Source organism: Anolis sagrei, chromosome 1 (assembly GCF_037176765.1).
Source record: "Anolis sagrei isolate rAnoSag1 chromosome 1, rAnoSag1.mat, whole genome shotgun sequence".
In the NCBI taxonomy this organism is placed as follows: Eukaryota; Metazoa; Chordata; class Lepidosauria; order Squamata; family Dactyloidae; genus Anolis; species Anolis sagrei.
The window spans coordinates 302,254,504-302,269,228 of NC_090021.1; the positions used below are offsets into that span (position 1 = coordinate 302,254,504).

The window sequence follows — 14,725 nt, forward strand, 5'->3', positions numbered from 1 at the left end:
TTCAATTTTTTTGTGCAGAGACAAATTCTAACAAAACTCCCTCTCTGGAAGCTTCATATAATAGACAACATAAGACATAATCCACTTCCCCAAAGGTAATCACAAATGCACTAGTATATATAAGCCAATATTGTCATCTGTTCAGAAGATCTCTCTAAGGACTTTGTCACATTGAGGTCCTCAAACGGGGGGCATCTGTGGGAGGGCAGGGCACATCTGGGAGGCAGCAGGAGAAACTATCATCCTGTGCATCACATTGCCAGCTTCTACATCATATGGGGGAAAGTTTCGTCTCCGGGCTCCCCCTCCTGCTGCTGTCCCTGGCTTACCTAATGAAAACATGGGTAGCCATCCATGATTTCAGGGCCTCGTGCTAGGACACTTCCAGGATGGAGCTAGGTCGGAGGCCCACTGGAAGTAGCCCTGTGTCATGTGAAAGACTCTGATCGGCTCCATTCTGGTTTCCTCCTGGAAGAGTCCTAGGACAGCACCTAAGCTTCATGTGATGAGATCCTTAGAGCTTATGTTAGATATCAAAAGTGAAATTGTAGCTTTCAGCTTGCATTTGCTTTCAGAAGAGAACTGTTTGACATAGTAGCTTCTATATACATCACAATGCCCATGATTTTTTTTCTGCCTGTATTTAATATCCATAGAACTCAGCACATCAGGGAGCAACCCACAATTTAACATGATGACATTTCTGCATCCAGCTGTGCTCATTGAACTTTACAAGCTGATCCAAATAACTAGTTTAGTATATCCTCCATCTGCGATAATTTCAGTCAGCCAAGGAACAAGCGTCTGTAAACCTTAATGGTTTGGAGTTACAAGTGTTTGCAGCTCTATCTCACCCACAGTATCATTGCAGATGTACTGGATCATAACTTGTAAAACACTCCTGGTTCTTGCTTTGGGTAACCCCAAATATTGGCACCATAAAGGACATTTGTGGGACAATTTTTCAAATGAAATTTGTTTCTGTGTTTGCTTGTGTATGGACACATGACCTTTCCTATAGTGCAAATATTAATACAACATTTATTATCTTAAAGGCTTGGAAACTTACAGCTTCCATGTACTCCACTCACAAGTTTTATTAAACATTTTAATATTGATTTCTCATCCATTTTCTATACATTACTATTTTAGTTTCATTTTAATACTATTAGAAACTGCCTTCTTTTTTTTTAGAAGCATCTCCAGAAAAAAACCCCTACCATTCCTACCTGTATGACTGAGATAAGAGCCACACCAGATACATTTTCTAAGGTCTGATATATTTTATAGAGTGGGTGCACTGCAAGTTATGCTCAATAATGCTATTCACCAATATACAACAAAGAAAAGAATCAAGAAGTTATAATGCTTTTTTTCTTGTAGTGAGAATAATTATAGAAAATTGACTTGTGTGAAACTGTTTTGAGACAGGTATCGGGCATCTCTAGTTTGCAGGATCTCAGAGAGTAACTCAAGGGCCCTGAATTTACCAGGCTAATTAGATAGAGACCAATAGAGAAAGCAATGGTATAATTAAGTATGGGTTAGCTACACATATTAGCTTGACCTCTTGGGGTGACCTCAAGGATTACCTCTTCAAAAAACATCTCTAGGGGTGGTGTGGTGCTGGAAAGCATTGTCTTCAAAACTATCATTCTTTATAAAATCCATGAAAACTTCTCCTGAGCCCTTTAGCCTTTCAGGTGCTCCAAGTATACTTTGCTGTTCTTGCTATACAAACCTGCCCATGACATGAGATTATCAATAAAAATTCTCCTCTTCTTGCTCCCAACAGTGAGTGAAAATTGAACAGATAGCTCTCAGCAAACCCCAATTTGGATATTTCAAAGTATAGACCTTACAAATATTCTGGTCTGCACACTAAAATCTACTGGACAAATATGTACGCTGACAGCATTGATAGCATCAACCATCTGCTTGGGACTAAGGGAAGATGAGTGGAATCATTCGCTTCTAATTCCTCAGAAATTAATTTGAAAGATGAAAATGGGACCCAACTAGGCCTGGGAGCCATAATCTTAGAGGACATTGCCATACTTCTGATGTTAGGGCAATGGCCATTGGCAGTGATGCCATCTTACCTGGATGGGACTGATTGGTTGGGTTTCTGGCTGCTATGCCAAACTGTATTCCTGACCTAATCTATGCAATTCAGACTTTTTTGTGTGATGATCAAGTAATGGAAATTACTGAGTCCTAGCCAAGGAGAAAGGTTGAATATAAATAAAATCATGGAGGAATGAAGAGATGGAACTACACATAGAACTCATCTTCTGCAGCACAGATTCCTAATCTAGGAGACAACTCACCAGCCAAGGAGAAAGGTGGAATATAAATAAGAATCTAGCATATGATGTAGTCCTTCTATAGATGCTTCAGAAACCACTAGAACTTTGAAGAAATGCATTATAAGTTGCCATTAGCAAGGTTACTTTCAAAATAATGCAGACATAAGCATGGTTGTTTACGAAAGCTACCTAATTAATTTTTTAAATTTTATTTACAGTATTTATGTACCACTTTTCTCATTCCTGGGGGGACTCAAAGTGGTTTACACAGAGATAATGGAATATTCAATGCCAAATCACAAATCAACATCAAATAAGAAAGCATGAAATCAATAGGAGAATTCATTAAGAAAAGAAAAAAGACATTTAAAACATGAAATATAAGAATTAAAACAGCTAATAAAAACATTAAAATCACATGATCCAAGCGTGTAGACCGGGCCAATCCAATATCAGCTGCACATATTCTGTATTTGCTTCTTGTACTGGTTTACTAATCAAAAGCTTGGTTCCATAACCATGTCTCTGTTCCCTTTCTAAAGGCCAGGAGGGAGGGCGCTGTTCTAATCTCATGGGGAGAGAGTTCCAGAGCCAAGGAGCCACTACTAAGAAGGTTCTGTCTCTCATCCTTGCCAACCATACTTGTGAAGCAGGTGGAACCGAGAGCAGGGCCTCCTCAGAAGATCTTAACCTCCTTGATTACTTGGCTTTTTACTCATTACTCTTTGGGTATCAGAAATTATTTAGATTAGTGGTGGTCCATGGGCAGTTGGTGACTTAGTGAGTTTCTAGAGAAGAAAGAAAGAGTTATAGCCAATGGGCACCAATATGGTGGTAGTCCCTGGCACACTGAGGTAAAAAACATTGCTGGCTTCCCATAATAAAGAGCTTAAGAAGCTCAATTTTAGGAAATCATTTTGGAGGATTCTCCCTTCTAGTAGTTTCAGTCATTTTTAATTTATGTATGTTTTATAGATGGAACTTTTACACAAGAAATTAGAGAGCAAAGTAAGAAAAAAATGAATATCAAGGAATGATATTGAGTAATTACTTATTTCAAATGCTTAAAACTAGTAGGTGACCAGGCTTTTGTTGGACAAATAAGAATATTTTCTTGGGTGTAGTCTATCAAAATCAGAGGCAGTCTACCAGAACAAGAGGCATTTACTGCAACAGAAGTATACCTCTTTCTTCTCCACTATTTTCTTACTGGACAGTTCTTGAAATGACATGACAACCCACTTCTATCATGATTTTATGACTTGGCAAGTACCCAAAAGTCCATGAGGCTTGGTGAATCATTATATTATTTATTCAAGACACATCGAGGAGTTTTCTCCATGTACCAGGCTGAGAGGAGACATGATGGCCATGTACAAATATGTGAGGGGAAGTCATAGGGAGGAGGGAGCAAACCCGTTTCTGCTGTCCGGGGAACTAGGACGCAGAGCAATGCCTTCAAACTACAGAAAAGGAAATTCCACCTGAACATTAGAAAGAACTTTCTAACTGGGAGACTGTTCAGCAGTGGAACTCTCTGCCCCAGAGTGTGGTGGAGGCTCCTTCTTTGGAGGCTTTTAAACAGAGGCTGGGTGGCCATCTGTTAGGTGTGCTTTGAATGCGATTTTCCTGTTTTTTAGCAGGGGGTTGGACTGGATGGCCCATGAGGTCTCTACCATACACTTGTATGAAAAATCAAAGCGTTCCTTGTAGTAACTTTAAGGATTTATCTCTGGAAGATGTAGAAGCTCATAAAAAGAGAATCCATAAAAGATGGGGAAATAATATTTTAAGAGACAAAGACAAATGCAGTAGTAATAGAAGAAGAAAACGAAGATGATACAGAAGCATATTCAGTTTCTGCAGACTTTCACTTTCATGGGCTGATTTTACGAGAAAGATTCTTACTTCATATTACAAGCAAAAAACATCAATACTTTCTGTGTTTGTGACAATGCTTCCACTGAAAGAGCCAAACTCCAGAAAGACTTCCAATCCCAAATTCATTTAACTAACAAATCTATAATCCAGATGGTCAGGATTTGTTGTTCATGCACTCTTTCAATTTGTTTTCTGGTAACAGCATAAAATCTGGCTACATGGGTTGATACCTGGGTGGCCGAGTTCCCATGCGATGCATACTATCCAAGAATCTGAAGGCACACATTCACCTCCACAATTGAAATAAACAAACAAAACCCCATGGGGCTCAGACCAACAAGAGTGAAGTCTGCACACATGTATGAGATTTTAAAGCTCTCACTTCACAAGGAAGCTGTCCTGAGTCCCAGTTTTTGCGAAAAGGTGGGGTATAAAGAAAGAGGAGAAGGAAGAGGAGACAATAGGCCCTTAGATGTTGCAATCCAAAATTTAAGAGAGGCTGTTGCTAAAAGTTTTTTCCTTCCTGAAAACACTTTCAACTACTACACACAGTACTTTTGGATCTCCTCTCCCCTTTTTCTGCATCCTTGAGCCTCTGTTCATTTTGCTCAATTCTCTTGACCAATTTGAAAAGAAAAGGTGGGATCTCTCCAGACAACCAAAAAACTCATTTCCAGTTAGTCTTTTCCTAAAATTTAAAAGTGAATACAAAAAGAAAACAGTCTCTCCACAACTCTGTGTCTATGCCACTTACCAATGCTGGCGATAGGGAAACATTTCCTAGTAATTTCTTGTATTGTTCAAAAGTGAAGAACTGAAAAGTAAATGTAGGGGAAGTTAAAACTCAAAAATGCAGGAGAGATTTTATCACAGAAAATTATTTACTTTTATTAGTCAGACAAAAGACAAAACAAGATTTATTTGATCTAGTAGCTGGCAATTACCGCACACATGGCTTTGGTTAAACTTGCATCAAGGCTATTTTGATCTCATATCTTTTCAAAATATTTATTAGCAATATATAGAATTGACAAATAGACATGCTAATGTATATCTATACAGATGCCACACAAATAGGTCAATATATGACAGATCCATAACTTTGTTTTCCTCTTTTTTATACTACAAGAGAACCGTACTTTGCAAATTTCTTAAAAAATCAAATCACCATCTATCACATGCATAGTTTTCTGTTTGAAGTGCAGAATCCTTGCAAAATATGTAAGCACCTCCTAATTATTCCTTTCAGTAACTGAATAGCAATATTTCTTTTCTTTTTTTTTTCTTTCAATTTATTGTGGACCAAAATATCTAAGTAAAATCTGTTGGCGAGATCAGCAGAACTACATCACATCTTTAGCAGCTGAGAATGCAAAATCATGCCAGACTTTGATGCAAAGATAATATGTTTAAAATCTCTCAAGAGCACTATTATTTGATCAAGCATAACATTAACATTACATATTCCATTTAGTAACAACGTAACAGGTTTCCAATGGATTAAATCCAAACACACATGAGTAGAAGATTGCGCATACAATGGAGCTTTCCTTCCTAGCCCTCCAAACTGAGTCCTCCATCCCACTGCTTCTTGTGTAATATGGTACAGAGAAAAATAATGGGAGGGAACAATGGGCAAACAAATGAGTAGGGGAGTATTCTGTATAGGCTGAACTTGCCAAAAGTTTGTAGATTGTCAGTTGCCTTAACATCTCCTGACTGACTCATTTTGAATCTCTACATAACTATACCATGGACCCCTGGTATCCACTGTGATTTGGTTTTAGGACATGCCCTTCCCTATGGAAAACAAAGTCAAAGGGAGCTCAAATCCCAGTATATACAATGACATAGTACAGTATATAAAATGGTGAACGCTAGAAATGAGAGGGTCTGAAAACTGTGAAATGACAGGAGGCTACAGCAGTGTGTGCCTATACTGCTGCAGAGTGCTTAGTGCATGGCAAAATCAAAGTTTACTCTTTGGATGCCCCCCCCCCCCCCACAATATTGTTCAGTCATGGTTGGTTGAATCCATGGATGCAAATCCTGCAATATGGAGGGCTGATTGTGTACAAAAATCTTAGTATGGAAGGGTCACCACAATTTTCAAGATTTCTAGAGCTATCTCTGGAGAAGTCTTCATCCAGCCCCTGTTCACTTTCTCATGTCAATACATGCAATTAACTTATTGATGCCATTCTGTTGGCTAACTGAACCTGCTGGCCAACCTCCCATCTTTCCAGAGGCCATTCCATACAGTAGCTTTTCAATCTCTTTCCTATGCAGTTTTGAAAATAATCATATTAGCCAGGCAAAGTGTCCCACTTAGTGCTTCACCTGACTTCATCTCCAAAAATGAGGGGCAGCTGGAACTCCCTTCTGAGTAGTCCTGGGGCAGCCATATTGGGGAGTCCCCATAGCCATATTGCTTCTTTGGGCTTCTACCCTCTCACCCCAGCCCTCCATTTACCCCTAAAAATTAAAGCAAAACGTACCTGGAAATCATAACTTTCCTCCTCGGGCCCTTCTGGGGCAAGGAAATGAAGAGCCAGGAGACCCGGGGGTGGGGGTGGGGAGTTTTCTCATTGGTCTCCCATCTCCTGGCATATCATTTCTTCATGACAGGAAGGCACGAGGAGGAAAGTTATGGTGGCTAGGTATGTAGCCACCCCATTGGGAAAGCTTGGGTTTTTGAGGAGCAGTGGGGACTGAAATCTGTCCCAAAGCAGGTTTTTAAAAACCTGCTTCAGCATAAATTTTAGTCTGGAAGCACTCTGAACAACCATAGTCCACTGAAAGCAACAGGAAGTAGCAATAATTTCCTTTGAAATTGGAAGGTAATGTGACATTTCTGGTCACATTACAGATATAACTCACACAGGATTTACACTTGTTATATTCTTCTCCCAACTTTAGTCCAGTCTCCAGTTTGGGTAACTGATAGTTTGTTTTAGAACACTTTGCCTGAGAATGCCATCTCTGGCTTCAAATAAAGGTACCCACGTTCCATATCTGGTCGCAATAGTAGGTCCTATTTGGCAGAAAGAATAGAGGTATTTGATTTTATTATTCCAGTTGCACCAATTATTTAATTTCTATATTAGTCAAGAAGCAACCACCACGTCTGTATGGTTGCTGAAGAATGTGTTTGCAACAAACCTTCACAAAATTCACTAAGTTGCTTTCCTTCTTCATTTCTCATTTATAGGCAAAATTTATCAACGATCTTGGTTCTGCTATGTTTCTTATTTTTGCCTTCCAGTCACCTATGATTACCATCATGCCCTATTTTGGTCTGTGATCAATTTCTTTTTGGATGCCTGCATAAAAAAAATCAACTCATTTGAAATGTGGTGCTGGAGAAGAGTTCTATAGATATCATGGACTGCTAAGAAGACAAATAAAGGAGCCTAAAGTAAATCAAATCTGAACTGATCCTAGAAGCCAAGATGACTAAACTGAGACTATCATACTTTAGCCATATCATGAGTAGATATGACTCACTGGAAAAGATAATAATGCTGGTAGGCAATAGGCATGGTTAGGTTCGGTCAAAATCTTCTTAATTCGGAATAGATTCAGAAAGATTTCCTTTTTGAAGCGATTTTGAAGTTTTTAAGGAAACCAGAAGTCCCTTTGCCTTTCTGAAGATTTTTCCGCCATTTCTCTTATGAATCTGTAAGTGAGTCAGAAATGACTCAGCTTTTCAAACCAGTGTGGATGGATTCCCTTCAGTTTCCTTTCCCTCCCAGTCAGCCTTGGGTGAGAGACGCAGTTTTGCCCTGTGTGGATGGATTCCCTCCGGTTTCCTTTCCCTCCCTGTTAGCCTTAGGAGTGAGACGTAGTTTTACCCTGTGTGGATGGATTTCCCTCCCGGTGAGCCTTAGGCAAGAAAAGCAGTTTTACCCTGTGTGGATGGATTCCCTTTGGTTTCCTTTCCCTCCCGGTCAGCCTTGGGTGAGAGATGCAGTTTTACCCTGTGTGGATGGATTCCCTCCGGTTTCCTTTCCCTCCCGGTCAGCCTTGGGCGAGAGATGCAGTTTAAACCAGAGTGGATGGATTTCTTCCCTTTGCTTCCCCCTTCCGCTTCTGGAATAAAACAACTACTTTCAAAGTAAAGACCACCCAATGAAACAAGAAATAACACTTTGAATCCATTAACAAAGGATTTGGAAGTCTCAGAAGTTTTGAAAAGTTTTGAACTTTTTTCCTGTGAAAATCAGAATTGTCTTTAGATCCAAACCACCAGCACTCCCTACATCCAAAATGAGTTTTGAAATCATTTTTTTTTTGGCTCAACCAAGCCTAGTAGGCGATAGGAAAAATGAAGACCACATTCTAGATCGATAAATTCAATCAAGAAAGCCACTGCCTTGAGTTTGTAAGGACTGAACAGGGTTGTTGATGAAAGGGTGACTCATTTATGAGGTCACTATAGGTCAAAGTCAGGTTGACTGCAGTTAACAGCAAGAGAATGTTTCTATTTCTTTGTCTTCTGTAGTTGTGTTATAGTTATACTGATAGGTGTTTCATGGCATCATATTGATATTATTTAGTTACGCCTTTGCAGTATAGTACTTGGCTATATCTAACTTTATTAAGAATGGCATCCTTCCCCCCCCCCCCCTTAGATTGTCATTTCTACAGTAAAACACTGAGAGTATCTGACTGAAAATCTTCTATTACTATCCGCTTTTGTTCATTAGCACCAAGTACTGTAAAGATTATTTGTTCAATTTCTTGATTTAAAATTTCTAGCTTTTCCCTGATTCAGTTTTCTCACATACAATCTTATTATATGCACTGAACAGCTCTGGACTTCCCTTTCATATGTGAATATATGAGAAGCTGTGTATCATTGAGTTCAGTTGAATTCATTGAACACAATACTACCCATACTTGTCTTTTGAACTTTTCCAATAGTTTGATGAGTGCCTTCTGATCGGGAGGCTTCAACTTCTAGTATATCTCTTGCTTCATTTTGGATTGTTTCATCGCAGAGCTTTACAAGTAGAAGACATTTGAAAATGGGTTTTCAGTGCCTTCTAATAAGCCTTACTAACAATAACTAAAGTGCCACTCTCATTTTCACAAAGAAATCCCCTGACAGCATCATCTTTCATTACTGCTGCTACTCATAGTTTCTCTTCTGAATTTTTCTTTGACATCTTTCACATTTGGAACTATCAATTTCATTCTGCTGAAGGAGCCTTTCTCCCTAAAGAAGAAGGAAGCATTTTGTTCTGGTACTTCCACCTTGGGTGAGAGTACTAAGAGTTTAGACCAGTGGTTCCCAACCTGTGGGCTACAGCCCACTGGTGGGCCGTGAGACCTAAAATAAGGTCCACAGCTCTATATTATTAAATATGGTGAGTAGATGGCATATGTTCTCTATCAGAAACTAGAACTGATGTGATCTATCCAATGCCATTTTCTGAATCAGCACCCCAAATAACCAAACTGAATCTAAAGTTGACCAAAATCCGATTTGTAACCCTTTGGTACTAATGTTGGAGAGTGCCCATATTCAAAGTGGTCCCAGGTTAAAAAAAAAGTTTGGGAACCACTGATCTAGACTCTTAGTACTGTAACCCCAGGTGGGATACTCAAAGTAGAAGTACCAGAAATATATGCATCCTTGACAAATTGACACCAAATTTGGACGCAATACACGTATTAGACCAACAAGTGACCATCACTCATAAAAACACTGAAAAACACAGCAGAAGAAACTTAAAAAGCCAAAAAATAAAAAATACATTACGCATATGCATAACCACATATATATACACAAACGCACATATACACATATACACAAATATATATACACACACAAAACACACATATACACAAACTGGGCCACAAAAACATGTGGCAGGGGATGGCTAGTCCTTCATAAATATGTGCTAGAAACCTATTTTTCTGCTAATAATTCAAGGCCATTTCATCTTGCTGCATATGGTCTTTACATTCACAAGTAGTCATAGTTCATGATATCTGACTTTATAAACATTTCAGAGGTTGGAAAAGTTATAATTTTAGACTACAAGTTCACACTTTTTCCAGCTAGGCAGGCCATGCTGTAGTTAAAAAGATAACTTTCCCCAAGATCTGAGAAATATCTCTACATACATATAGAAGTGCATAATAGGAGACAAGCAGTGAACAGAGAGGTTAGACAGATAATGGACAGAAGTAGCTGGTGGGAATCAGGAGAAATTTTCTTCATTTGGCTGCAGCAACAGCCAGTGCCACCTTAGGCTTTGGTATATTTTTGTGTAGTTTTCTTTTTCAAAGTGTTGATGCTTATTAATACTCTTTTATTATTAACTATACCAAAGTTACTTTCAGTTATTTTTCAGTTTAAACAGATTTCATATATAGCCTCCTTAAAAGCAGGGAGAGCCAGTGTGGTATAATGGCTTGAGCTCGGGAGTAGGAGTTTGGAGACCAGGGTTTGAATATCTGTTACTGTGGAAATCTGCTGGATGAGTTTGGATAAGTCACATTCTCTCAGCCTTAGGAAGGCAAAGGCAAAGCTCTTCTGAACAAATTTTGCCAAGATAATCTTTTGATTGGTTTGCCTAGGTGCCAGGAACAACTTGAAGACACACAACAACAACAATCCCTGTAAATCATCTCCTTTCCCCACTGGTTTATCCTCTACAAATATTGTACTCTCTTCTTATTTTTCTCCCAGTTTAATGCTTCTTTAAGAATAGGTAAACAAAGACATAGGCAAGGATGTAGTTACTGGGCAGAGGAACAAAAAGAGGGCATTGCTTTCCAAGAGGAATTCTGCCTCCCAAATGAAATCTTCCTTCCTCAATTTTTAGTTGAGCATTTACAAATACAATTTAGCCACCAAGATATATGGAACAGGCAAAGTTACTAAGATAACGCAAACACAGCTAATATGACATCTAGGTGTGAACAATTTTCAATGTTTCACTTTCTACAATGCTAGAAATTTGTAAATTGAAAGGAAATTTCATTTGGGTCAGCAGAATTCTAATGTGGAAGTGAAATGCCCTCATTTTGATTCCCATTTATACGCTGGCTATAGTATATGTTTTGACATGTTTAAAAGGAGAATTAATATATTTTAGAAAAAGGGAGAAATTAGATATTAAGTTCTTGCAACATGATTGCATTGGCATGTATGCAGCCTCTTAGAACCATTAAGATTCTGAAGGACTGTCAACTGGCCCATTGGTTAGAACAGGCTGACAGTAATACCTCTAGGGCAAAATTTGTAACTTGCAACCTCCTCCTACTTGTGCCGTGTTTACTCCCACGTTATAGCCTCCTTGAACAGTCTAACCCAGGCACAGGTAAACTTTGGTCATTCAGGTGTTTTGGACGTTAACTCCCACATTTATATTAATGCAGAAGGCACATTAATATATTTTAGAAAAAAGAAAAAAAATAGATATTCAGTTTTTGCAACATGATTGCATTGGCATGTATGCAGCCTCTTAGAACCATTAAGATTCTGAAGGACTTGTAACCTCCTCTTACTTGTGCCATGTTTACTTCCATGTTATAGTCTCCTGGAACAGTCTAATCCAGGCATGGGCAAACTTCAGCCCTCCAGGTATTTTGGACTTCAACTCCCACAATTCTAATTCCAACTGGCTGTTAGGAATTGTGGGAGTTTATTAATTAATGAATTTACTTGCTATATTTATACCCCACCTTTCTTTATCCCAGCAGGGAGACTCAAGACAGCTTACAATGGCACATGTACATTGCCTCAAAACAACAAATTCACCTAAAAATAGTTTAAAATTACAACATATTAGAGATGATTAAAATACATTCAAAGTTAATGACATGCCATCCAGAGTTCTAGGTCAAAGGCCATTACAAGGTCAAACTGCACATAATTCTATTTTCGGAATACTGCATTGCCCTAATTTTCGAAAGCCTGCTCTCAGAGCCAGTTTTGACTTTCTTCCTGAAGGCTAGAAGGGAAGGGGCTGATCTGATGTTGCTAGGGAGGGAGTTCCACAATGAGGGGTCATCACTGGGAAGTCCCTGTCTCTCGTCCCTGCTAGCCGTACTTGTGAGGCAGGAGGGACCAAGAGCAGGGCCTCCCAAGCTGGTTTGTAGGGGAAGATATGTTCGGACAGGTAGCCTGTGCTGGAACCATTTAGGGCTTTATAGGCTAAAGCCAGCACTTTGAATTCTGCTTGGTAGCAGACTGGAAGTGCCGCTCTGGTGAGCAACCTAGCTGGAGTTGAAGTTCAAAACACCTGAAGGGCTGAAGATTGCCCATGCCTTGTCTGATCCCAGTCAAAGAGAAATGCTGGATATAATTATGCTTTAGTTTCTATAGGTCCAGGGACAAATTTTTGAACCTGTGTTTACAATTTCAAGTTGAAGCATGCTTTTATACTTTTCAGTATATGGCTGTGGTGGTCACTCCCCTGTTCCCCATTATCAATACAGCGTAGTTATTTAAATATAATTATTGCCACTTTTGCTAATGGAATATAAAATAAATAACATTTAAAATCAATATGAACAAAGATTACATTCTGTAAGCCTAGATCTGCCCCAGACATACACTGGAAATTCTGTTTTCTAGGAAGCAAGGTGATATTGACCAGCTCTATGTTAAAAATCAGCATTCCATTGATTGAAAAGGTACCATAATAATTTTGATACAGCCGCCAGTTTATAAATGAATGAGACCCAAACCTAATTCATTTATACACTATTGTTTTTTCTATATTTGATAATCTATAGCATTTTTTTAAAAAATGCTATAGATTTTCTTTTAAAACATTTTCAAATGAAAGAGATACATATATTATGAAGCATAGCATCCTATCCTGCTGGAGGGAATATTTTATAATATTAGAAAGTATCTCATAAATGTGTTATTCATAACTTGAGTTAATTCCCTGAACAGAGAATAATGAGTCTTCTTGTAATTAAAAACTGTGCTACTTACACATTCGTAAGATTGGTTCCTTTACACAATAATCCTTAACTGTGCAATCTGAGCAATGCCTACTCAGAAGTAAGTCCCTCAAAATATTTATTTATTTATTTATTTATTTCGTGTGCTTATACCCCGCCCTTCTCAACCCCCGAGGGGGGACTCAGGGCGGCTTACAAAAGGCACATCTTGGTGCCTACACAAATACAATAACATATAAAACCAGCAAGGAAAATTCAAGGATTATTCACAATTTAAGCATACAAAGTCTCTGAACTTCAGTTAACAAAGACAACCAAAGCAGTTAAGTACAAAGAAGTGCACTGAGGGTTATAGTCTTAAGGCATATAAAACTTAAACTAGAATAATAAATATCAGAACAGATTTTTGCACTGCACATTAACTTAATACAAACAACATTTCTCTTGTTCTCTTAGCTTTAAAAATGGAATTTTAGGTATCAGTTAATGTTTTCCATGCCTTACATCTATGCTACCTAGCAATCTTTTGTTCTTAAAAAATTGCCTTCAAAAATACCAATTGCTTCCTAAAGTCATAAACAGAAGAATGAGCTAGAATGTAGCAACTCTGGTTCACATTAAGTGGACAATTCTGATGCTTAAAAAAAAAAGCAAAACAAGTATCAATAAGCTCCAAATTAAGAGTTGAATTGGACAAACAAGTATGAATTAGTTTGTCAGGAAAATCCAGAAATGTTTGTTTCCATGACTAACTGCATTTAAGGGCTCAAAATATCTTTATCATGACAGTGCGAGGCCTTTTCTTTGGTTAACAGTTTTTAGATTTTTTTGTTAAGTTTAAAAAATAGCTTGCTTCCCCAGCTAAAGGAAAAGTAATTGCAAAATATATGTCTTCATGTATCTAATAACCAGTGCTGTCCATCTGGCAAAGATACATGTAAATCTAAGTTCCACAGAGAGGAAAAAAGACAAAGTACTTACCATATGTCTCAGTAATGTTAAGGTAAAAAAAAAAGCCTGGGAACACATGCAAAATATGTATTTGCCCAACAAAATCATCTGTTAACCATTGTCCTGGCACTGTTCATGTCTTTTCTTCAAGTCCAGACTAAATCAGGGCTATAAAGTTTGGCTTTTCATCCTTCAGAATTACCAGCTTTCTTTCAGAAAAGAGGAAAAAAGAAAGACAGAAAGAAGCACAAACACACAGACAAAGGATCTGAACTCTTCAAAGCAAAATTGTCTTTGACACATGGCGTCCAAGTGACATATTACCTTAATTATAATGGCTTTATTTTTACATGCAAATGGATTTACCAAAGGAATAGACAATTATATTTTTCTTCTCAACAGGAACTCTGCCTTGTTTGTTTATCTGAGTGATCTTTTATCAGCACAGCAGTTTTATAATTCAAGGCAGCCTTTCTCTGTAAGTTTCTGAAATGTGAATGGCAGGTACAGATGCAGCTGTGTAAAATTACCACAATGGAACTTGAATTAAAGCATTGAGTTTGAAAAGGATTTTCCCCTGCCCCCGCTCCACAAAACTGAGAAATTAAGACTGCGGTTCTATAGCTTCTAACTGTGGAGTAATTCCCATT

At 38.3% G+C, this 14,725-nt stretch overlaps 1 protein-coding gene across 2 annotated transcripts in view; it reads right to left on the reverse strand.

Annotated features, from left to right (window-relative positions):
* Positions 1-14,725, reverse strand: part of SLC25A21 (solute carrier family 25 member 21) — a 306,932-nt gene that overhangs the window by 16,134 nt on the left and 276,073 nt on the right. For both annotated transcript variants that reach the window (XM_060759039.2, XM_060759046.2), the window contains exon 5: positions 4,945-5,004. In XM_060759039.2, coding sequence (XP_060615022.2) covers positions 4,945-5,004 — 60 coding nt within the window. The remainder of the gene's footprint in view (positions 1-4,944; positions 5,005-14,725) is intronic.